The following is a 25,623-nucleotide window of genomic DNA, read 5'->3' on the forward strand; positions in this document are numbered from 1 at the left end:
TCATAACTAGGCTGCCGGGATACATCTATTTATTAAATAGGATGAAATATTTAAACCCTCTTCGACCTGATGTCTCTTTTATAATGCAGGGTTTCTTTGAAGTATTTGTTACAAAATCTCAGTAAAGGAGCGGGGAGATGGATTGATCTGACATTTTATTTTTGAACATAGTCTTGTTTCCAGTGGTGTTTTTTTCAGGGAGTATTCAAGGGTACAGAGTACTGGCACCTCTTTTCTTGTTGTTAAAAAGTGTGGCGCTTACTGTAACAGCTTTATGGTGAGTACTGGCACCTCTTTTCCTAGAAAAAAGCACTGCTTGTTTGCTAAGCTGACACTGGTTACCGTAAATATCTATGAATATCCTCCCTCACTTGCCTCCACTAGCTACAGGGTTTTCTCAGGAAGCTCCAGTTCATGGGTAGACAAACTGAGGCCCAATCGCCTTCTAAATCCGGCCTGCGGACGGTCCAGGAATCAGCGTGTTTTTACATGAGTAGAATGTGTCCTTTTATTAAAAATGCATCCCTAGGTTATTTGTGGGGCCTGCCTGGTGTTTTTACATGAGTAGAATGTGTGCTTTTATTTAAAATGCATCTCTGAGTTATTTGTGGGGCATAGGAATTTGTTCATATTTGTTTTTCAAAATACAGTCCGCCGTCTGAGGGACAGTGGACCGGCCCCCTGCTGAAAAAGTTTGCTGAACCCTGCTCCAGTTCTCTTTTCCAGCTGTAACGTTTCCTGAGCTCCCCACTCCTAAGATATGGATTCTTTGGGTATGTTCAAATTAGTGACTTAAAACTCAGCACGAATAGAGTTCCACCACTTTCCATGGCAATCCGTTTCACTGTCAAGCAGCTCTTACTGTCAGAAAGTTATTCCTTATGCTTAGTCAGATTCTCCTTTCTTTTCCTTTTTTTAAATTAATTTTTATTCAATTTCCAATATGCATTCCATCCATGTTTAGCATCCACTTCTAACATATACATCTTTTAGACTTCCCTCAGCCTGTCTGACAATTTTCCATATTATCACAATTACTCACATTTCTTTCCTTTCTTGTAATTTGAATCCCTTGGTTCGGGTCCCACCCTCTGGGAGCAGCAGAAAACAAGTTTTCTCCATCATTCATGTGAAAACCCTTCAGATAGCTGAAGATGGTTATCCTATCACCTCCCAACTTCCTCAACTGTCCCTCCTTAAGGCTTGGCTTCCAAAGCCTTTATCATCTTGGTTGCCCTACTCTGCACATGTTCCAGCTTTTCAACATCCTTCTTAAATATCCTTCTAGTCAAGCTGAATCTGGTTTGAAGAAAAAAATGCATCAAACAACAGTATTTCTCAAGAAGCCATAAGCTTGATATGGATTGTAGCTAACATCAAATGTAAAGGTAAAGGTAAAGGGGCCCCTGACCATTAGGTCCAGTCGTGGCCGACTCTGGGGTTGCTTTATTGGCTGAGGGAGCCGGCGTATAGCTTCCGGATCATGTAGCCAGCATGACTAAGCCACTTCTGGCGAACCAGAGCAGCGCACGGAAACGCAGTTTACCTTCCCGCCAGAGTGGTACCTATTTATTTACTTGCACTCTGACATGCTTTTGAACTGCTAGGTTGGCAGGAGCAGGGACAGAGCAACGGGAGCTCACCCCGTCACGGGGATTTGAACTGCCAACCTTCTGATCCGCAAGTCCTAGGCTCTGTGGTTTAACCCACAGCATCACCAGCCTCCCAACATCAAATGTAAGCGGCTTCAAAAACCAGCAACAGAAGCAAACTGGATGCGGAGTATGTAGTAAATTGAGCATACCCCATATGTATTAGTTTCCATCCTCTGCAGTCATTCAGAAACATTGCTTTCTTTTTGGGTGCATCCCCTGCCCCACCCCTCTGTTTTACTTATCCAGATCAAATCATTGGTACTTAGAGCTACAAAAACAGTTTGCAAGCTTCACTTATTGAAGATTGCATTGACTTGCCTGCAGACAGGTGTGGACCAGCTTCTTCATATTTTGCCACCTTGGAAGCTGCTGCACTGGCTGTCAATTTGCTTCCAGGCCCAAATCGTTGTTTTTTCTATCCTTTAGGCTGCAATTGTCTCCATACTTAACTGCATTTAATTCCTGCTGAACTCAATGGCATTAATTTCTTTTTTTGTATATAAATATCAAGGTTTTCAATTAAGTACAAAACAGATAATGTCTGAAAACAATAACAGACATGCACATAATCTGAAACATAAATTAACATAAACATTTATTTTGCTGGAGGCAACAGGGAAGAAGACAAAAGTGGATATTGTTGGAGAGGAAGAGATGATACAGTTCTGATGCTCAGTGGCCCAGAAAGAGCAGTTACCTCTCTAAAATTAGAACTGCAACTTTTAACTTCTGAGTGGGCATGATTTGGATTGCATTGTTCCAGCTCTAAATGGCTTGGGCCTTGATAATTTCAAGTCTCCTCATACTGGTGGATCCCTAAGATAAACTGATACTGGGGAACTATACTGGCATAGCACCAAAGTTACCACAGGGTTGGGTACCTTCCAGCATTAGGGGATTTAAGATTCCTCTGTCCAGGTGTCCATCCCTGACAACCTTGTAAGGCATGTAAATATTTAACTCCCATAATGCATATTGCAACTGCAGGAGGATTTTGATCAGGGCTGAGAAACTTTTTTCAGACTGAGGGCTGCATTCTCTTCTCATCAACCTTTTGGTGGCCAATTGCTAGTAGGGGATGAAACCGGAGGCAAAAAATGGATAAAACGACGAACATAAATGTTACTTTGTGCAGCAGGCTTCTTGCTACACACACACACAAACAATTCTCCAGGAAAGCAAAAGGCATTATCGGAGAGTTCAGGGGCACATTCCAGCTGGGCAAAAACACTGGAAGAAGGTGCAAATTAGGGCTGAAGTGGGGTGTGGCTAAGGAGAGTGCCAAGGGCCAGACAGGTAGGCCTGGAGGGTCACATTCAGCTTCACCACGGTTCTCTGGTTCATAATTCAGGCTGAGAAGCCACTATACATTTAACACATTCGAAGCACATTCTACCCCAAAGGTTTCTGGGTACTGTAGTTTGTTAAGGGGCTGCTGGGAATGGCAGCTTTGTGAGGGGCAAACTCATACCCTCCAACATTTCTATGATGAAAATAGGGGTGTCCTATTCCATTTTTTTTTATTATTATTATTATTATTATTATTATTATTATTATTTACTATTAATACTCCACCTATCACTTGGTTGCCCCAGCCACTCTGGGCAGCTTCCAACATATATAAAAACATATTTAAACATTAATCATTTAAAAACTTCCCTATACAGGGCTGCTTTCAGATGGCTTGGGGGTCAGATAACTGCATACCCTCCAACATTTATCTCATGAAAATAGGGATGTCCTAAGAAAATGCAGGGCTTTCTGGGATCAAATCAGAAACCAGGATGGCTTCTGTAAATCTGGTACTGCCCATGGAAAGTAGGGACACTTGGAGGGTCTGCAAACTACAGTGCCCAGAAGTCTTTAAGAGGGGAAATGTGCTTTTGAATGTGTTTGAATGGTATAGAGTGTACATTACCTCAGTCACAGTAACCATTGTTCTAAGGACAAAACTAGACATGAATTTTATGAGTAAATAATAGGCCTTGGGAGCCTGATCTGGATTAGCACTCTGGCAGGGGTGGAGATGGTGCCTTCTATTTGGTATCTGCTCTGGCATTGACCCAACTCTTCAAACCATCTGCTGTCACGACAGATGCATTGCACAGTCAGGGCCCATTGTAACCACCATCAGCCTGCCCTTTTCAGCTTTGCAGGCATTTCAGTCACTTCTGAATATACCTCTGCATCAGTAACAAATGTTCCTGGCCAGTTCTATCACCAGGCAAGGAAGGTGACCAGCGATGGAGCGTTTCTGGGCAAGGTGACCTAGGACAGCTAATTCAAGCTGCAAGAGGAACCTACTTTTGCTGATTAATTTCCTCTTGGGCACAGGAGGAGATTTACTTATGTAGATCATATGTAGTGAAACACATCCACAAATAGCTAAGTGGATATACCATCTCTGAATGCTCCACTGCATAAACCTCCCTATAAATATAGCTCTAGCATATGAATGATCACTCTTGCGTAGCTCCTTTTCATTTAACTGGGATTCACTCAGGAAAACTTTCCAATAGATGGTGCACTGCATTCACTGGAAGGAAGATGAATGCCACTTGAATTTTGCAGTTTTCCAATATATGTTTGGGCTGGCTCCGACTGCATAGCTGATTTTTTTATTTTTTTTAAGTGCATCAGAAATTGGCTGCAGCACCTTGAGTTCAAGAACACAGCAGGATTTTACTCCAATCAACCACAATGAGCAGAACAGATGCTTAAATTAGCAGCCCGCCAGCCCATCCTGCACTGAAGATGCATTCAGGCCCCTCATCCAAGCCTTATCCATCTGGGAGCTCAGCCCCCAATAAGCAGCCTTGACGTCAGCAGCTGCTGCCTTAATGCGCTGTTGGCTGCACAGCTCTGTCTGCTGACTAGTAACACTGCGTTTCACTCTGGGATGCAGGACATCACTCAGGCAGCAAATGTGTCTGCAGCTCGCTCTTGCCAAAGTGCACAACCTGATCCTGCAATCAGCAATTCTAGAATGACATTCCGGTAGGTTGTCAACGCTGGAGAGATCAGAATACAGACAAACATACCCACTTATCACACCATTAACAGATTGGTTCTAGAGAATGGGTGGGCAGAAGGGGGATCAGGATCTACTGCTAGTTCTTTGCTTGATGTGTAGTAGATTGGCATGGATTGAAATTCCCAATTGTTTAACAATGGCAACAAGATGATGACCCCCTCTTCCCTTGAATTATACTGCAGGAAGGAAGTGTTATGGGGTGCAGGTAATCAGGAGTGGATGTTTGTGTGGAAGGACTATGAACTCAGTTAGGTTGTATGTTGATGAACTACAACTCCCAGAGGCCCAGCAAGCAAAGGCTATGGTTAGAGATGATGGGAGTTGTAGTTCAGCAATTTCAGGAGGGCCAAAGCTTTCTCACACCTGAGGTTCTCAAAGCAGTTCTCAAATTCCTTGGCATAGGGTTCTTTTATTTTAAGCTTATGTTTTTTGCACCTACCTGGCTCCACTTGGTGGATCTCTGTGTTCTAGGAAAGCCAAAGTGGATCCTGCAAGCCTGAAGTTTGTCTGCCCCTGCATAGAATATGCAATGCAATATTTATCCTGGTTTGCTTGTGGAGTGTTTATTAGCCTTTCATTCATCCCACACTTTTCAGTCCATTTCTCTGACACTTTCCAAACTGCAAAAAACTTACCTTTTTTTTTAAAAAAAAAAGTGGATTTGTTCGGCTAGGGCAACAGAGTCCTTTAATATACTTTAGTAGCAGAAACCTAACATTCTGGGTATGTGCATGAAACCATCTTGGATAATAGTGACAATCTGGAGGTGCTACTTTGTTCCTTTCCACCAGACATTTTGAGAGTGTGAGTCACTCCCATTCAGAAAAATAGTGACTCACACACAGGGACAGAATGCTAGGAGAACTTAACCAAGACTGCTTTCAAGTCCAATCCAACACAACACAAGCTGGGCATTAGCCAATGTATCTAGAGCAGGCTTCCTCAACCTCAGCCCTCCAGATATTTTTTGGCCTACAACTCCCATGATCCCTAACTAGCAGGACCAGTGGTCAGGGATGATGGGAATTGTAGTCGCAAAACATCTGAAGGGCTGAGGTTGAGGAAGCCTGATCTAGAGCATGTTTTGCACTCATGCTATACCACAGGTTTACTTACTACTAAATAACCAATGGCAACCTCCAGACAAGTTTTTTATTGTGCATCCATGATGATTTGGGTTTTGGGGTGGTTATACATGATTCTGTTTTCAATATTGTTTGTGTCATGTCTCTGATACACAAAATATGGTATGTAGATTCATTGTTCAATATGTGTGTTATATGTTTTATTTTCTAATTTGTAAAAAAACTACATTATTAATTTTATCTGCATTATTTAGAGTATGCTTGGCTGACGAAGTCCAGCAGGGCAAAACAAGGTATTATTCTGGGAATTCTTGTCACGTTTAAGTTCTTTCGTCTGATACCAGCAAACAACATTTTGCAAAGGCACATGTTAAGATCTTTCGTATCCTTTGTCTGATACCTGCATACAGCAGCTGCATACAACAACCATACTTTGCAAAGGCAGATGTGGAACATTACAAGGAAAAGTTCGTCTTTTGCAAGTACTGCTTCTTAAAAGTTGTTACGTTTGACACTGGTATTCGCTAAGACATACGTGGAACAGAAAAAGCTTTTATTTGCACATTACGTTTAAATAAACTGATTCATTTGTACATACATGGAATACAAAAGCTTATCTTTGGACATTACATATATAAGAACTGATCTATTTGTATTTTCTGTTCTAAATGTTGGTCCTTAATTGCTTCTACTCAACTAGATAATGTGAAAAGAACTATGTTTATATGACGTATAAATAATTTATATAGTTAGATACAGCCAGTTATATTGTGGGTATATTTGAACAGTTTTTACCATCAGAAAGTAAATGCATATAAAATAATTATAGTGACTATTCACAAAACACTGATGAAACCTCACAATAACACAAACATCTGGGTACTGGTGAGCTAATTAGCAAGTGCATTAAACCACATACATAGGGTTGGATCCAGATTTTAAGTTGGCCATGCCTAACTTGTCCGACTGATTTCAGGGTAACTATAAAGTGTGACTTGGTCTGGCTCAAAGCCCATAGTTCTAGCCCGCCATCTAGCGGACACAGTCCTTCAACTCTCTTTTTCATTTAGATTGTTTTTCTGAAGCTTCTTTCATCTCAAAAGATCTGAAAGCTCTTTTTCTGGCTTGGTTAATTAAGCAGGCCCAGCCATGAGAAAGATCAGTATCACCTAACCTGAGACAAATGAAGAAGCAGTTTCACCTCAGGGTCACATGGAAGTCAAGAGCAAAGACCAGCCTCAGTGACTCCTACGACTTACCGGTACTTCTAACAATGAGGAAGAAACCTGCCACACACACCACACAGCTCTCCCAGTGTTGTGGTGTATCTGTGTGCATTATACAGTTACAGAGCAAAGGCAGGCGCAATCTCTTATTGCTTCGGGAAAGCCCTGGGGAGAAGGGGACATAGAGGCTGGAGGGAGGCAGGGACCTCTAGTCTCGGCAAGCTGGGAAGAAGTTGCTATGCTCATTTAAGCCTGATAGGCCACCAGGTCCAGGCAGATTGTGTTCTTGGTAATAAAGAGTTAACTCCAACTTGCATGACATGAGCCCACTTAGCCATCCTTAATGAAGCCCAACACTTCAGTTTGCTTTACAGCTGGTGTTCCTTGGTATGTACTGGTAGGGTGGAAGGAAAGGAGGCTAACAGTAGGGGGAGCCAGAGCCAATAACAGGCAGATCTACCCTCTGACTTTTAGGTCAGAAGGCAGGAAGGTGGGAGCAGGCTGAGGTTGGTGGAGCAGTGTCCTATTTGCCCATTTGTTCTGGACAACTAGTCCCTTCCAACTCTTTGATTCAATGAGTAATGCGTGCTTATCAACAACAAAAAAGCTACTCCAACAGGGCTAGTATCTGTTCTGGATTGATTAATACAGAATATAAGAGTGGGATCTTATAATACAATTTAATAATTTAAATAGTTGTTGAAACATAATAGCATAAGATCGCAGATTAACACTGCATCAATCCTATGCATATTGGCTTTCAAAAGTAATTCCCATTGAATCCAACGGAGCTTACTTGCTAGCAATTATTTTTTTTAATACAGCCTTAATGAACAATACTGAACCATAGGTCGACATCACAGTTTAAAATACAGAACTGAAAAGACAAAGCAGAATTTTATAAAATATCAGAATGTCTCCTTAAGAATGAACAACATTCAGCTTCAAAAATCCTAATTGTCCTAGCTGCCGCTGTGGAGATAACCACCTGGTATGTGACATTTGCCTTGGTTTTCAATACAAAGTGTATTTTAACTGCGTCATGCTGAAATCTTGTTCCAGCCAGGAGCAGGTCAGATTTAAAAAACAAACAACAAAAAATATCCCTAGGAGAGGAATACAATACAATAGACAAATAGAATCTGCAACAAAGCGTTGCAGTGTGAAATGCTCCTGTTCAGCTATCCAAAAGACAGCAACACCCTCTGCTCTACCAGAATAGTCCACCCCCTCCCTCATATTTTACACCCCCCCCACCCGTAAAACCAGTTTCTCAGCATCTGTGGCGGCCATCAAGTAGCTCCGTTCCCAATGGGCTATTTTAGTACTCCCCGACCCCATTTGGCTTTTGTGTGTGTGTGTTGCAGTTCTGCACATATTGGGGTTTCTCCATGTCTGCTTACACATCGACGATTCCGTTTTGGCTACATAAAGATCTACGCTCACCTTTGAACTTGGAAAACTGAGGGAATTGCGACATTGGACTATTCCCTGGCTACCATATATGCAGGGGAGAGAAAAGCAATGATTAAATAATGCTTTTGAGCAGCTACAGAGTGCCTTTCCCTAACCGCTAAGTAAGTGCAATAAAAACCCGTCGAATCTGAGATTAATTAAAAAACAAAATACGTTGCTGTTGCTCATCCACTATCTTAACTTGTTTTTTGGAAGTGTATTAACAGAGTGGGGGGGGGGTCAGGGTTTGCGTGAGAGTTAATTGCTGGGGGCGGAGACCATTCCCGCGAGTGGGGAGGGAGAACGCGGTGGCCTCTCCAGGGAGCGAATTATTTGTTCTATGGGGGATTTTTTGCCTTCCGTAAAAGCGTGTCCCACGAGGCAACCCGTAGACACGTGACTTCACCTGGGCTCAGGTGAAGGAGGGGCCCTGGACGCCGTTCACCTGGCTCGGCAGGTAATGCCAAGGCGGGGCTGGCGGGGCGGAAACCATTCCCGGGGGGAAGAGGGGCGCAGGGATCCAGCAGGGATCTTGGAGAGAAGCGGGCGCGGGCCCCGGGGTACCCCAGCGGCCTCGGCTAGGCTAGGCTCAGACCTACCTGTAGAAGGACTAGGCCCTGCCCAGGTGTTAATGGTGACACCAATCCCCTCGGCGCCTCGCTCGTCGCCCCCTTCCTTCCGCCTCCTAGTCTTCGAGTGGTTCCCACCCCCGTCTCCCGCCCCCCTCGCCTCCCACCCAGGCATCTTCCTCGATTTGGGGAGGAAGGGCTTTAACCCAGAAGATTTGAGGCCAGACCAACTTTGAGGGGACAGGCGGATGCAGGTCTGACACTTGCTTACGTGGAGAGACCACCCCACCGCATTACAGGTAATCTGCAGTAGCCTTTTCACCTCCAGTCCTGCATATGAATCCCAGGGGGCCCTATCGATTTCAGGGCGGGAGTGCTGCTCCTGCTGCTTATGCTCAAGTGAGTATGTTTGAGATTATAGCCTCAAGTGGAGGGGATTGGTGATTTTTAGCCTAGAGGTTTACCAGTCTTTTAAATTTGGAACTTCCTCTTGTCTGACTTAAGAGGACTGTCTGTGCACGGACGACTTGTATTTATTTAGTTAGCTTGTAAAATGTATGCACCATTTAAAAGAAACCTCAAAGTGGTTTGCAAAAAACCACCACTCACTAACTTGACCGGTCCACAGACTCTGCACCCCTTAACACTTGCATGCACTCTCTTTTCTTTGGAGCAAACATGTCACTCTCACTGAACTGAAAGAGTAGCCCTTAAAATGTCTGCCCCATTCTTCCTGGAATGCAGGGTAACTACTTTATTTTGCCTTTGTGGTCAATATAGATATACTTATTGATATACTGGTGGGAGCAAATGTTCCACTATCCAAGACCACCCTTGACTTTGTCAGAAATTTAAGGGTAGGATGGAGATTCAGAATATGTTAAGTGGTAAGTCTAGGTTTATGGCTGTGGTCCTACCATCCATTGCCAGAACAGTCATCTACATATTGCACACCAGCTCAGCAGTAGTTACTGAGTTTACAAATACAGTGTGGCCAAAATAAACTGGTGGTTACTGGCTTTTGCTGTTGCACTGGGGAAGCGGGGGTTACATATAAAATTGAAACAGTTGTTTTGGTTGAAACCAAAGCAATAACAGGATTAGGTAGGTGGGGGAGGGCAATTCTCTTTTTAAAAAGCAAAACAAAAAACTACAAATAGCTGGCATAGCTTGATCTGTTGATTCTGGAATTATTTAGCAAGGGAATCCAACAGAGAGATCTTGTGTTTGTTCAACATGTACTTGTCTGACTCCTTCCTTCATTTCAAAGTAACCCCTTTGTGCAGCAATGCTGAATGCTGGTCATATACCTTAACTGCTCCTGTCCACCAAGGACACCTTGGCTTGAGCCTAACTGCTTAAGCTGCCCCTTATTACTCTCACAAAGCCTTTTAATTCTCACCATGCATTCATGTTCTTCTGGATTTTCTTGCATCTGTATCAGATTGGTCCTAGAAATGTTCGTGATGAAGCCATTCTCCACACACAGGGTTATATCCAGTTAAGTTCTACTCAACGTATACCCATTGAAATTAGTGGACCTAAGTTACCTAAGAACAATATAAGAAGAGCCTCCTGGCTCAGGCCAATGGCCCATCTCACCCAACATCCTTTTCTCACTGAAGCCAACCAGTTGCTTAAGGGATGCTCACAAGGAGGACCTGAGTACAATAGCGCTTTCGCCACCTGTGATCCCCATCAGAGACATACTGCCACCAGCAGTGGTGATAGTACATAGACATCATGGTTAGCGGCCACTGATTTGTCATAAAGTTAGTCATGTCCATTCATTTCAGTGGGTCTGCTCTGTGTCCCAGCTTCTGCCAACCTAGCAGTTCGAAAGCACACCAATGCAAGTAGATAAATAGGTACCGCTGTGGCGGGAAGGTACCGCTGTGGCAGAGCGTTTCCGTGCGCTCTGGCTTCCATCACGGTGTTCCGTTGTGCCAGAAGAAGTTTAGTCATGCTGGCCACATGACCCGGAAGGCTGTCTGCAGACAAACACTGGCTCCTTTGGCCTGAAGTGAGATGAGCGCCTCACCCTTTAGTCTGGACTTAACCGTCCAAGGATCATTTACCTTCTACCTTTTTCTCTGAGTATGACTAATTTTGGATACAGCTCACAGTTCCTGGAAAAGTTCTACTTCCTCTGGAGGGTTCCCATTGCACAAGCATTGATTTGTATTAATTTAAAATATTTCTTAACTACAAGTCTTTGTACGAAGCAGTGGATAAAGCTACTTACACAAGAGAAGTGCAATGGCAAACCCTACAAATAAGCAGTAAAATAGAGGTAGACATACAACTGAAGAGATGAATAAGGCAAAATCCCAACTAACATGCCTAAAATAAGACATACAGAAGGTCTTAACACGGGGCCAAAAAAGATTGTAATGCCGGCTCCAGAAGTGCTCCTTTAGGGAGGGGATTCTGGAGTTGGGGCACCACTGTAGAAAACACCTCTCCTTTGTAAATTCATAATGTACCCCAATTTAAAAAGTTGCTTGTAGCTGGGCTTCTGCAGAGGATCTTAAAACACATTAAGGCTTTTATGTTGTTGTTATTGTTGTTGTCGTTAATTATTTATTTGGACTTCTTAGGTGCTTGTTACCTAAGAGCATCTGGGTCCCACCAAAGTGCTAACTATGACCTTTAAAGCCCTTAATTGGGCCTGCCAGTGTGGCATCTATGAGAACAATGGTGCCATTGAGTCCATTCCCCGGTGCTGACAACACCTCTGAGCCCGCCCGCCTCCCTGGCCCCTTGGTCATGAGATGGTGGAGGTGATTACCTTTTTCTCCCTTGAAAAGTGCATAGAGCTGAAGGATGAAGTTGGAAGTGTAGTGCTGCCTCCCCCCCACTTCCTCTTTCAGTTTGATGTGTTTTTTCAGGCACATTCTACTGGGTCTGACTTCTAGCAAGATCCCTTGAAAAAGTGAAGGTGGTGCACACACTTTCTTTTTTTCTCTCTCTAGGCGGGTGAGGGCTGGTTTGGGAGAGGGGAAGGAGAAGTGACCAGAGGGGACAGTACCAGGGATGGATTAAGACCTTTAGAGGTCCTAAGCACTTAAAAGATTTAGGCCGCCCCCCCTCCCCATATATATATCTAATTTTAATATAAACAATAATAAACCGTAAAATAATTCGCTGCCGCCAAAATAAAAAGAAACCTACAATAAGATGGAAAACAATGTTGATTTTTGTATATTTGTATAAATAATGTTTTTTGTTCAGCTGTGCCATATGGTCCATGGTAAATCTGGCAATGGAAAAATTCAGTGGTGCCCCCCTTTTCCTTGATGCTCTAAGCACATGCTTATTTTGCTTAATGGTTAATCCAGCCCTGGGTGGTACCCATACCACTTGCTCAAAAATCCAAAGACTTTAAGCAGTTGGCAACCCCTGCCTTAATGGTTTAGGGCCCAGTTATTTAAAAATAGGCTGCCTACCCCCATGCAAACCTGCCAGATATTTAAGCTTCTTGACAGAGGCCCTACTCATACACCTGTCGGGAAGAGAGGCCAGGCTAGCAGACAGGAAGGATTGGGGCTTTTTCTATCGTGGCTCCACCATTGTGGAGCTCCCTAACCCAGGATACACAATCAGACTCCTTCTTGATATTACTTAAGAGCGACCTAAATGCATTTTTAAATTTGTATTTGTGACTGCTTTTTGATGGGATATGCAAGAGGTAAGGAGCTTCTTAACTTTGTTCAGATGGATGGCTAATGGAACTGGATTGGAAGAAGGGAGAATGATTTACCGCTGCTATTGACATTAGCGAAATGTTTGATATTTGTATGTCGTTTTAAAATTGTTTCAATATCTTAGTCAGCTGCCCTGGGAAAGCAGTCTCTTTTGCACAGTTACAAACTAAGAGAAACGAATCCTCTGAACCTACTTAACGAAAACAAAACTTTTCCTTTTTGTCTTTGTGAGCACAGGATATTCTGAAATGGACGAAGCAACTGCTTAGGGTTTAGATTAACCCCAAAGAAGGCAAGGCAAAAGGTAAATAACAAAAAAGGAGGGGGTTTTGGGGGGTGGGAGGGAGAAGAGAAGGGAGATGGAAAAAGTTGGCACAAAAATTATGACATGCTCTGCGCTGGGGGGGGGTGGAATCCTGCCTTTCTTCCCTCAGGCCATTCTATTTCTGTCTTCAAGGAAAGCTGAATTCTTTGTTAGACCTGTACAAATAAGGCAAAATGAGTTCATTTACATGATTCCTTAATTTGTGTAATCCTGCAATATTTAAGGCGTTCCATAACTTGATTCTGGCTTTGCCATTACAAGGAGCTCTGTGAGATGCCAAAGCTCAGACTCTCCCCTTCACCACTGGAGGTTTTCTTCAGCTATTCTTCTCCCTCCTGAAACTTCAGCCACCCAGCTCCCATATAGGACAGGTGTGTTGTATGTGCACAGAACTTCAAATCCCCGTGGTGGGGTGAGCTCCCATTGCTCGGTCCCTGCTCCTGCCAACCTAGCAGTTCAAAAGCATGTCAGAGTGCAAGTAGATAAATAGGTACCGCTCCGGCGGGAAGGTAAACGGTGTTTCCGTGTGCTGCTCTGGTTCACCAGAAGCGGCTTTTTCATGCTGGCCACATGACCCGGAAGCTGTACGCCGGCTCCCTCAGCCAATAAAGCGAGATGAGCGCCGCAACCCCAGAGTCGGTCACGACTGGGCCTAATGGTCAGGGGCCCCTTTACCTTTTTAATGCAAAGGTGGGGGGGTGAGAATCTGAAGTGGACACAAGTTCCACAGCTTGTTGGCCTCTTAAGGGAGCCTCATGGGAGACTTGTATCATCTGACACCTATATGCAATGTTGGAGGAGTATCTTTGGTGCATTCCCAGTGCCCAAAGGAATTTTTCATTAGAAAATTGGCAGCATTGTGACCATGCTCCCATATAAACAGAAAGAGGGGGCATGTGAGGCAAAGAGGTACTGGGATTCAGAATATGGCACTCAGTCCTGCCAGCCTTTCACCGTTCCTTCTCTGAGCCACTTGCAATCTCTGCTTTGTGGGATTTTTGTGCAGATACAGATCCCACACTACAGCAGCAGTAACATGGAACCTAATACCAAGTGAATCTTGACCGTAGCAGACTCTTGCTGTCCTGGTGGAGGCAGAACTTGAGCATCTTAACCTCTTTCTCTTCTGGTGCTTCTGCTCAGGTCATCTGGGTTTGATGGGGAGCATGTATGTTTGAGCATGTGTGGTTTTTGTTTTCTGTTTTATCTCTCTCTCCCCTGTCAGGAGTCAAAAGGGTAGCAAGTCATGCTTGGAAAGACACAAGGACATCGCCAAAACCTAAGCAGCTACCACCAGCCCCCTAGAGATGTTGCGGTACCCCAGCAGATCAACTCTCCCAGAGCGACTGACATTAGCCTGGAGGTGTTCAGTGGCTCTACCCCTGAGCTCAAGCAAACCCGCAAGCCAACACGAGCTGCGAGAAGCCGCAAAGCCGACCCCAAAGATGCCAGTGGGAGGGAGGGCGAAACGAGTACCTTTATCCCTGGCGCTGTGGAGACCCCCCGCCCCCCCTGCTGCCCCACTCTGTCCCAGGCCTGGAGTGTTTACAAAGCGATCTTCTGCTGCATTGTGACATGCGGGGACTGCTTCAGGAACTGCCCTTCTAGGAGCCTCTACAATGAGGCACTGACAGATGAGAGCCGAGAGTGCAATGGGCGTTCGCCAAACAGTCCTGCCAATAGCTCCCCTGCTGAAAAAAATGGGAGCCAAACCAAAAAGAGCACGATCGGGAGCAGTTTCAGCTACCCAGATGTGAAACTGAAAGGGATCCCAGTGGGGATTTATACCCCTAGCCCCCACACGGATACTGATTCATGCTACAAGGAGCCTCTTCCGGAGAAGATAGCCAGGAACAGCATAGAGAAGCAACCTCTCCCCAGCAGCCTTCGAAGCTCTGAGGATTACTCCGCCGATGATTTGGATACCGACAGTGACAGTGACCCAAAGAATAGCTCTATATCCAGTGGTCGGATTGATTACCTGATCCACAGGAAACTGACCGAGCTCTTCAGCATTCACCAAATTGACGAGCTGGCCAAGTGTACTTCGGACACCGTCTTCCTGGAGAAGACCAACAAGATCTCAGACCTCATCAACAGCATCACTCAGGACTATCACTTGGATGAGCAGGATGCCGAATGCAGGCTGGTCCGGGGGATCATACGCATCAGCACGCGCAAGAGCCGGGTCCGACCCCGCGTTTCTGTCCCAACCCGCCTGAGTCTGGAGGAGAGCATGAGCAGAGGCAATCTGCCAGACAGTGGCAACGAGACCATGTTGGCATCTGTGCTCCCTAGCGAAGGAGGTACGTATGAAGCTCTGTGCTGTGTGTAGAGCAAAGGAGAGCCATAATAATCAAGGGTGCCTACCACAGATACATTAAAAAGCCTATGAAGTATGGGGCTTTTTAATACATATTAGTGAGAGAGAAGGAAGAAGAAATAAGCAAATATGCATGAATAGTTAAGCACCAGTTTTAACACCAGATCTGGTTTCTCTCAGTGGTAGTTATTCCAATTCACCTGTACCATATACAAAGAAATAGCCTGTATTTTAGCCCAATTTGCCTAACAAACAACACTAATCTTCCCCTGGAGTCAGCATTCATAGGATCCTTAACAAGGGTAAAAGATAAGAACCAGTTGAAAACCTTTACTACTCTACGTCCCCAAATTGCAAAAGGATGCCACTGTAGGTCCCAGCTCTGCATTACAATATGGCGGTGGGCAACTTTAAAGCTTTGGAAGCTGGAGTAGTGTGGGAGACCCTGGTCAAATCCCTGTTTGGTCAGAAAGTTCACTGAGTGATTTTGGATCAGCTGTCCATTTGTACCTATGTGCCCCTGCTGGGAAGGCCTGTTGTGAAGATGAAACTGGATGGAGGGTGGAGACGATAGTGGCAGCAGGGAACAAAGTATGCTACCCTGAGCTTCTTGCAGGAGTGATGGAATAAGAATGCAATAAAATCCTTTGGTGGGCATGCTTGTATGTATACTCCTCTCCCACATGCACGTGCATATCCCTCACTCTGCCTAAGTAGGTTCAAACAGCCATCTTTTCCCAAAGTGTCACAGTTGCCACACCGGCATGTTTTAAGATGTGGAGAGGCCCAGGGGCTGAATGTGCATTTGAGTGGCCCCTTCCTTCACACGCAAACCTACATCAATGTCATTTATACCCCTCAACTGGAGCGCACTGTTTCGGCAGTATGAATGTGGCCCCTGCTTGTTTGAGGCCTGGGGCCATTACCTCCTCTAAAAAAGGGGGGGGGGCATTGTGTTGCCACCTAGTAGGAGCCTTCTGCTAGGGTCAAATGCATGGGGTGTTTGCAGCCAACACTCCCTGATAAGCTATGAAAATCCAGCTTGGAAGGCTACCTGAATTCATGCTTTTTTCTTTGCTGTAGGCCAGAAATGCCTGGGAGGCAAGCAAAGGAGAAGGCTTTTATGTCTCTCACATACACCCCCAATGCCAGGGATGGAGAGCCCTGTCCTTCCACATGTTGTTGGGCTCCTAACAGACCCAGCCAACCTAGTCAGTTATGAGGGGTGATGGGAGCTGTAGTCCAGCAATATCTTGAGATTCACAGGTTTCCTGCTATAGGTTATCAGTAGCTTCTTATTTTGAATGACATGAAAATATTCGCTCATAGCTAAGGTAGCATATGGTGGGCTCTCCTTTAGCAACTGGATCTAGCCACTAGGAGACTCAGCAAAGACTTGAACCAAAATCCCAGTTCAGCAGCTGAGTGATTCTCCAAGTTACTACCTCTAAACCTCAACCTCGTATTTGCAAAAAGGGGTATAACGGCAACACAATTTGAAGGGTGATGATGAGAAGGAATGAAAGAATGAGGGTGGACTACAAACTGAAATAAGCTCAAGTTTTCTTACATAAGATCCTGGGTACATTTGGGGGTTGTAACATTTTGTGCACTCACTAGCAAACTGGCTATACCCTTGTCTGTTTCACAGAGGCAAACCTGGCTGTGTTGCCCAGTGTGTGCTCATCAGCTCCCCGTTTCCCCACATTCACACACTGTTTGGGTATATCCCTAAAATATGTAGATGCCAAATGATGTGTGTTTCCTTTCAAATTTCTTCTTCTTCTTTTGGTTATCTGTCTTCTAGATTTCCCTGTTCAGATATCTGTAGAAACCACAGCAGATATGAAAGCCAGGAACATGCGGCATGGAGCATACAGCGCTGCTGGTAAGCCATCTTCAAAGAATGAATCGTGTTACCTCCTTTTTCCATTTGCGACCATCGAGCCATCACCGCCTTCCCAAAGTGAGCCTGAAGTCACTTATAATTAGGCTCACTATAAACGTCGTTTGCAGACAGTACTATTGTTTGTTACTAAGCAAGGTATTGGCTTGGGTTTTATATTGAAATAATAGCATGAGCCTTATTCAGGAGTTCAACTTGCAGAATGAATAATCGTATAGAGCTCTGGCGGTGCCCACTGTACCAGCCCCCCACCAACATTGCAACCCTACCCCTAACCCACCTATGCTTTTGGGGGAACCTGCAGAACTCTGCACAGTCAAGATTCCCCATGTGGTTCCCAAGATTCCCCCACGTGATTCTCAAACTATTTGTCCCCTGGACCTGTTGAAAATTGCTGAAGGTCTTGGCAAACCACTTAATGATTTTTCTGCCTGTTTAGCAATGGTAATTTGCTGCAGCGTTATTCCTTTAAGGAAGACAGAGCCTTCTTCCAACCGCTCCATTCTGCAAACCACCTAGTTTCAAAGAACATTGGAGTGGCTGCTGTACTTGCCTTTATTCTCAGAGAGAGACAGCCTCTGCATCTTCTGCTTTTCACACACATACATTGTTCTTCATTATCCTATGGAAGCAGTAAGGGTGCACTTAGTTTTTCACACAGGATTTCTCTATATTGGCTTTATTTCTGTTAAATAAATCATGGCACAGTATAAGATGCCTTGTGTTGTTGTTCATCTGAGGTTGTATTTACCTAATTTTAAGACCTGCTAAGGAACAAATGATTGCTATTAGGTCTCCATATGTAAAACCACATAATTCAAAGAGGGTGCACTTTCTTTTCCCCGTGACTGTACATATAACCGCACAACTCCACAGAATCAGTGCCACACACACACAAATGAAGCTGAGTCATGGACTGTTGGTGTTCCATGGATCACTCTTTGGGAACTCCTGGCTTAGAGCACAGCTCTGCTCCATGCAGTTTAATCATCATGCAATTTGAATATTCAAATGTAGAAATGGGTAACACCAACTGGTCCTGGGGATCCAACTGCAGATTAATTCGACGATTTCCTTTGAACAAGTGTGCGGAACCTATGATCATGCACGTCTATTTATGTTATTGGGAATTCTGGAAAATTAGGTGTTCAACTGAAGGTGCATGGGGTATGTTGTCTAAACAGCGCTTCTGAACTCCAGGGCTAGGAAACTTGTGACGCAGCCCTGAATTATCAACTTGTTTATAGAGATTATAAGAAGGGGTGAGACCCTGTCAGCATAATGCACATCTGCTCAAAGATTTGCTCTGGCTGCCAATAAATTCAAGGTGTTACTGTTAATATATAAAACCTGCAACAGCTTCAGACCCATGTACTTGAAGGATCTCCTTCCCCTATATGCTCCCATTTTGGAACTGGTGCTTTTAAATGACCCACTCTGCACTTGCAAGAAATCAGTCTTTTACCGTGGCAGCACCTATTTTCTGAAATCCCCTACCTGTTAATGTCAAGCAGGCAATTCTCTTCTATTATTTTTGACAGCTGCCCAAAAATGTTTTATGTGGGCTAGTCTACCCAAAACATTTATACCATTTTATGTAAACTGTTTAGAGATATATTTTTGATGCAGCGATACATACAATTGGCTTGAGTGCAAAGTAAACCCATTCCTGCCTTCTCCCTAATGAGCCCAAAGGCACTGGTAGGATTCGCAAGCCCTTTGCTTTGGCAGCAGGGTGGGTGGAATGTTCTCCTATGTGACTTTGGGGTTGGTTTTATTTATTGGCTTAATTATTTCCGTGTTACTGATGAATGAGGAAAATCGGAGACATGACTTGAGAAGAGAGCGTAGCAACTAATTCCAGTCACTACTTCTTTCCCCATGATAGTCCTGTTTTAAAATTCTTGGATGAGGCTAGCTTTTTCGCCTATACCCTCTTCCACGCACATTTCTGGCTATGGTCTTGCTGACCTGTTTTAATATATGCAACAACCTTTGGTAACGTTATTCTTTTTCTGCTAGCCGTGGAGAGAGGCAAAGTACTATACAAGGTACGGAAGCCCTGCTGTCTGGCAGCTGGAAATGGTTCTCTCTCTGCCGGCTTCTTCCTGAGGTTTCCCAAGGCCATGGCCTGTGTTTTTCTGACCCTACTTTGCACAGCCTTGAAGGCTAAGAACTTGCTCTTGGTTTTTACAGGCTCGCCGAGATTCTTAGGAGTTTTGACTTCTCTCCTGCAATACCTGTTTCCACACATGTGATTGGTGGGAGTGGAGGGTGGAGGCTGCATAAATCTGAGTCACAGAGACAGGGGAGACCTTATAGTCCAGCTGCCTGCTTATTGCAGGACACAACTATGGCTATCCCTAACAGCTGTCATTCAGCCTCTGCTTAGATTATTCCAGTGAAAGAGAACCTACTGTCTCCCATGACAGTCTTTCTCATTGCCAGACAGCTTTTGCCATGATTGTATTATGGAATGCAGGCTGTAATGTCTGATGTGGAATCTGCCAGGTCAAGTAGGGTACAAAGAATCTCAGGTTCTGTTTGTTCTTACCAAAAGTCAGGTTCTAGTCCTCATGGCTGTGGACTTTTTGAGAGGGATCCACTGCTTGCATTGGATTTTAGGGGTTGCAGCGTACCATTTTTGCATATATTTTCTTCTTATTCCCCTTTCCTAAGTATGCCATAGTCCGGTATGGCTCTCCTCTCCCTCTTCTTGTTCCTTCTGCCTCCTGTTCTTAGGGTTAAAATGGCTGCCAAGAGCAGCATCACCGGTGTGCCTTAGCTGTGCTTTAGCAGACACCGACTATGACAGAGTCCGAGAGCACCTTGCACACAGCTTGTGGTCAAGCTACATTCCCCGAGCTTGATGCAAGAATGGCTGGGTGCAGTTCTTGGGTCTTACATGGGATCTTGGGTTAGTTATAAACAGGGCTGTGAGTCTTCTGCACATCCATGATGCTGGCTTTCTTTCCCCACCTACCTCTCAAGATGATCTTCAAGTTTTTGTAGCTACAAAGAGACACTTCAAGACATGCAGTTAAGTCTTTTTCAGCTGAACATGAAACAGCACTTCTGTAGCCTACTGGGCTTTAATGCTGTTTCTTTATGGCAAACAGAAACAGGGGCTTCATCTGCATTATATATTTAAAGCAGTATCATAGGATCCTAGACTTGTAGAATTGGAAGGGACCCCAATCTTATGTAGTCCTGCAATGCTAAAGAATTCCTAACAGATGGTCATCCAGCCTCTGTTGGGCTGGAGACTCCACCTCTTTCTGAGGTAGTCCGTTCCACTGTCGAAAGCTCTTAACATCAGGAAGTTTCCCCAAATGTTTAGTCAGAATCTTTTTTCGTGTAATTTGAATTCATTGGTATCATACCACTTTAAACAGTTATGGCTTCCTCCAAAGAGTCCTGGGAACTGTACTTCGTTAAGGGTGCTGAAAGTGGTTAGGAGGCCCCAATTTCCCTAATAGAGCTGTGATTCCCAGAGTTCTGTGGGAAGAGGGGTTGGCTGTTGAACCACTGTGGAATTGTAGCTCTGTGATGGGAATAGGGGTCTCCTTGCAACTCCCAGCACCCTTAACAAACTACAGTCCCCAGGATTCATTGTGGGGACTCCAAGACTATTTAAAGTAGTATGATACTGCTCTAAACATATGGTGCAGATGGGTCCAGGGGTTTTATAAAAAAACTAAAAAGCAACCAGGTTTACATAAATACGAGAAGATGCTGTTTTCCTGCATTGTGATTTTCAGTCCAATAAATGATGAATTGGTTCCATTTTTTGTGAGGAGGTCTGTTTATTTTTCTCTACTTCTTTGACAGATGTGGTCTGTCAGTTTACCCATTTGTGCAATTTCATATCTTCCACTATGGATGGAAAATGGGATTTCCAACAGCTGACCAAAACCTTTTTGCCGCAGTTAAACAGCTTAACAAATAATACAAGAGGGGTGGACAGATTTCAGGCTTTTGGATCTACTTTTTTCTCCTTTTTTTACTAGAACCTAAAGATGTACAAACCAAGAGCCAGGTACAAAAGTCATTCAGAATGAAAGAGTAAGAGTCCCTCTGAGCACATTCTGAGCCTCAGAATTTGGTTCGAGTACCAGAACTGACCTGAGCTCACAATTCCACTCCCAGTTACCAAATCTTCATCTCAGCAACATAATTGGGGTGGGGAGAGCTGTTTGGTTGTTGCATTTGTTAATCAGTTGTGGGTTGGAAATCCTTGTTAACCCATTGCACATCACCCAGTAGATCCTGAACTACCTCTTGCCCTATAACTATTATATGTACCAGGGGTGGGGAACCACTGGACCGCAGGCCTAATTAGGACCACAGCACCATTTGGACCTCAGGACCATTTTGCCCAAGCCACTCATACCTGGGGCAGGTTAAAGTGTAGCTAGGTCAGAGGGGACTTGCAGTAGGTGCTGCCACCATCATGATATCAGTTGATTGACAGGGGAGTTGTCCTAGCCATATGTCCAACTTCGCCCCCAGGGACTAGGGAAAATAAGGAACCCTAAGGTTGGCAGAAGTCCATAACAGCCGAAAGTGGACTGAGTATGTTCCATGGGCATGGTATGCTGAATGACTGCCAGCTGGTGGAATGGACTGTCTGTAATCTTGAACAGGAGCACTTCACACAAAACTCTGTTGCAGATGCAACTTGTAGTCTCCAAAATGTCAAATTGCAGCCTCTTGGGAACTTAAAGTAAAACAAATTTGACCAATTCAAATTTCCAGGATTATTCATTCATTCATTCATTCATTCTCCCTTCCCCCCTCCCCCCCTGCACTGAATTTGGGGTGGGTGGGTGTGCTGATGATATACAGCCCTGGTTATAGTACAGTGTTCCAGCTTATCCTTTGGGTATGCATTTTCCAGGCTTTTGCATATTGTGTATAAAACTCAGTGTGATCTATTATTTACAACAAAAACAACAACACCCTCTTCTTTGTTTTCCCCTCTCAAGGATCTCCCCTGAGCAGAGGTTCTTCTTTCCAGGATACAGAGACGGATTCCTCTGGAGCTCCTCTGCTGAAAGTATATTGCTGAAAAATGGACCTCGGGAACGAACGTGCTAGGCAACGAGGCCACGGGGCAAGTTCCCGATTTCTAAATGACAAATACGATGCCACTTTATTTTGTTTGTCAATCTTTAAAAATTGAACTTGACTCCCTTAACTTGCATTTTAAGGGAGCCTCATAAGCAGATTGTTGTCTAGCAGCAAAATGACAGGAAAAGGATATTGGCACCAGCCATAAGTTGGGCTTTCCCAGAATGCCTGGTTCTGTTGCCATTTTCCAAGATAGATTCTGCTGTAAACTTGCCTTCAGATGACCAAGCTAGTGCCTTTTTCACTACATCCATAAGCAACTTTTTGCCGTAATGGACGTTAAGTAGCAGTGATGGTTTTTTTGCACACGTCTTTCTTAAGTGTGATCGTCCCACTAGTGTAAGGGCTCCTCTTATGCAATATCCCACATTATGTTGGTTTGATGGTGCTTGGAGACCTTGAAGACATCTTTCTACATCTGTCGTTACTTAGTACAGTATGCTTGGCTCAAGAGTACCACATCTGTGCCTTGGATGGACTGTGTTGAGCAAGTGATGATGAAACCGCCTTCAATGATGGCAAATTGACATGAATGATGGCAAATCAACTTTCAAGCAGTGTGTAATCTGTGGCCATCCTACAGACTTTCTAACTAAGTTAACGCAAGCTGCTTGGAAAACCAGCCAAGACATGACTTCATATGGCTTGCCAACCATTTGTTGCAGAGCTTTGTTGCAGTCAACTGACAACCGTCATCCAGGGTTGGAAATGATAGCTGGGGTCCTCAAGCAGATTGGGGCTTGCTATGAAAAACCATAGGACTCGGCAAATTGTGTCATTTTCAGTTCCTTTTTTTCTAAGCCCATCCCACTCTACATCAAAGTTAAGCCTTGGAGGGTAAAAGAAGAAACCAGTTTATAAACAAGCCAGTTTATATCAAGCAAATCATAGCTTTCATAGTAATTGTCAAGCCTCAGAATGGCATTTAGAAACTTGATACCTTTTTTCTCTTATGGAACATCAAGGAGTTTGCGATGGATGGGCTCCACAGTGTATCTGGGACATTTAACTTGAAATTCAAACTGGTTTGAAACCCATTTAAGTTGTTTTGCTTCCCTCAGATAGCAATGTGAATTGTTACTAGCAATCCTTTTAGCAATCCTATAGTCTGTTGACAGAATAAAGGTACCCAGGGCTCCTTTGTTCAGAGCCCTTTTCACCTTGTGCCTCAAATTCAGGCTGCTTTGATTTCAGTGGCAGAAGAGCTGAGATGTCAATGAAATGTTCTGCTACTGCGGATGGACAGTTTCCAACAACGGCTCTGCAAAAGGACTCTTGTCCCTGGAGCTGCTGCCATAGAGGATGGCAGCATCACACACTGACCCACTGATAAGTGTGGTGTAACACTGGGCTTAGCTGGGCAGAGCAAGCACGTTTGTGTAATGTTATTAAACAGCGGCCACAGTCCAGAGCCCCATAACGCTGCATACTGTTTTTGGTGCTCTTGGAAGGATGCATATGTTGTTGGGGGGGGAGAACGCATAGCTCTCCCTTTCCCTTACCCTTACCCCCACTTGCATCTCGTGAGTGAATTCCTTCTCCTTTCTGTTCCCCCAATCCCAGTACTCTCATCTGGAGTCTTCCCAGATTGGACCAATGTGTGTGTGTTGTTCTTTGCAGAAGACTGCAGGGAAATCCTCAGCCAGGTTAATTCATGCAGCTGGTGGCATTTTGGTGATTTGCTGTATACTTATCTTCATTTTTAACTTAGGCTTGATCAGAACTGGTAGCAGTTCTTTTAAATGTGCACACCTAGTTGTCAGTAACACACTGGATACACAATACTGTGCTGATTTTAAAAAAAGTGCCAGTCACTCCCCACTGTTACCTCTCTTTCTCTCCTGCACTTTTCTGTTTTGTACCTTAGCTTGCCTGGAGGGGACATTTTCGAAATAGTAGTGTGTTTTCTTTGGGAAAGGAGCTAATATGGAAAATACATGTCCTTTTGCTCTTTTTAAAAAGCCAGTGAACTTTTAAAAAATAGTAATGATGATTATGATGATTTTTAAAAATCTACCCCTCTTCCACCCATACCAAGGGACGGGTTTAATCTCAAGGTTGACAGCAGCATTTAGGAATGGGTTCTGATGTTGCCTTTTGCAAATACCATGAACTTTGCATAATGTTCTAATGGGTTGTTTGTTCCACTTGCAAATATGTACATATTTTTATTGATTATTAATTTCAGTTGACAAAAACATACCCACAAATGGAATACAGAACTTAACAGTTGTTCAGAAAAGAAAGAAAGAAATCAGTTGATGGTTGTGGTCTTAAAACGTTCCAAAGTAGGCAGTCAAATGAAGGTCCTTCACAGGGTTGCGTGTGTCAATGGAGGGTGAAAACCATGTTCAATTGTCTTAACAAAGTCAATAAAAGGATACCATGTTGTACAGAAGAAGTGAGTCCTTTTTTTCCAGATCAATGTTCCTTTCGTGAGGTGGTTTGTCCATAAGCCCGATGTCCCATACTTGCAAAATTCAAGCTTCAAAAAGTTTTGCAGTTAAAGGCTTTCCAGTTCTTTGTTTATCACTAATCAATCTGCAACGAAGGATGAGATATTTATTAATTGTATTCTTAATCTGAAGAGTAAAATAAAAGGGCTAGTTTTGAGTCTCGTCATAGTGACTGTCCTATCATCTGATTAATTATTTGAAAAGGGAATGAATGGGGCAAAATGATTATTAGGGAACTAGGAAAATTGCATTCCTGCCAACAGAGTTTGGATGTATTGTTAATTTTATTCAATCTGATTGGGCATATGTGCTATTTTTAGAGCATTTTCTCAAGTCCTAATTGAGAGAGATCCACATGGTAGTCTAATCCAATTTTGTTTCCATAGTTGTTCCTCTAGCTCTTCTCCACAATATTTTCCCCATTTTATTCTTAATAAAATGAAATAAGAGGAGGGGTAGCAAGAGGATTTTATATAGTTGGGAAATGATTCCTTTTTCCAGTGTGTTGGTAGTATCAAATAATTGTTCAAAGCTGTTTAGGTTGAGTAGTGTCTGAGCCCTTAGGTTTGGTTGGTTTAGGAAGTGTATGATCTGTTGCATCTGGTCTGGAACTCCCCTTTAAAGCAGCATTTGATGACCCTGAAAAATAAGAGCAAATTCCTATGGGGAGCAGTATCAGTTGTGGGTCTGCACAGATAAGGAAGCCATATGGTGTAGGCTTGTGTGGTCTTAAGGAAAATGCTTCAAAT

At 43.9% G+C, this 25,623-nt stretch overlaps 1 protein-coding gene and 1 long non-coding RNA gene across 5 annotated transcripts in view; both read left to right on the plus strand.

Annotated features, from left to right (window-relative positions):
- Positions 1-25,623, plus strand: part of LOC309537384 — a 106,831-nt gene that overhangs the window by 75,788 nt on the left and 5,420 nt on the right. The window lies entirely within an intron of this gene.
- KDF1 (keratinocyte differentiation factor 1) lies at positions 8,798-24,819 on the plus strand. 4 transcript variants are annotated; one of them, XM_082231830.1, is made up of 6 exons: positions 8,798-8,912; positions 12,969-13,035; positions 14,282-15,362; positions 17,187-17,267; positions 19,308-19,336; positions 22,274-24,819. In XM_082231830.1, the coding sequence occupies exons 3-6, from the start codon at positions 14,303-14,305 to the stop codon at positions 22,283-22,285; spliced, it is 1,182 nt and encodes a 393-aa protein (XP_082087956.1). In that variant the 5' UTR covers positions 8,798-8,912; positions 12,969-13,035; positions 14,282-14,302; the 3' UTR covers positions 22,286-24,819. The 4 variants fall into 4 exon arrangements, with proteins under 4 accessions (XP_082087956.1, XP_082087953.1, XP_082087955.1 ...); XM_082231827.1 differs by lacking the exon at positions 19,308-19,336 and having other exon boundaries at positions 8,801-8,912; XM_082231829.1 differs by lacking the exons at positions 8,798-8,912; positions 19,308-19,336 and adding an exon at positions 8,947-9,423.

Source organism: Podarcis vaucheri (assembly GCF_965113315.1).
Source record: "Podarcis vaucheri genome assembly, chromosome: 7".
In the NCBI taxonomy this organism is placed as follows: Eukaryota; Metazoa; Chordata; class Lepidosauria; order Squamata; family Lacertidae; genus Podarcis; species Podarcis vaucheri.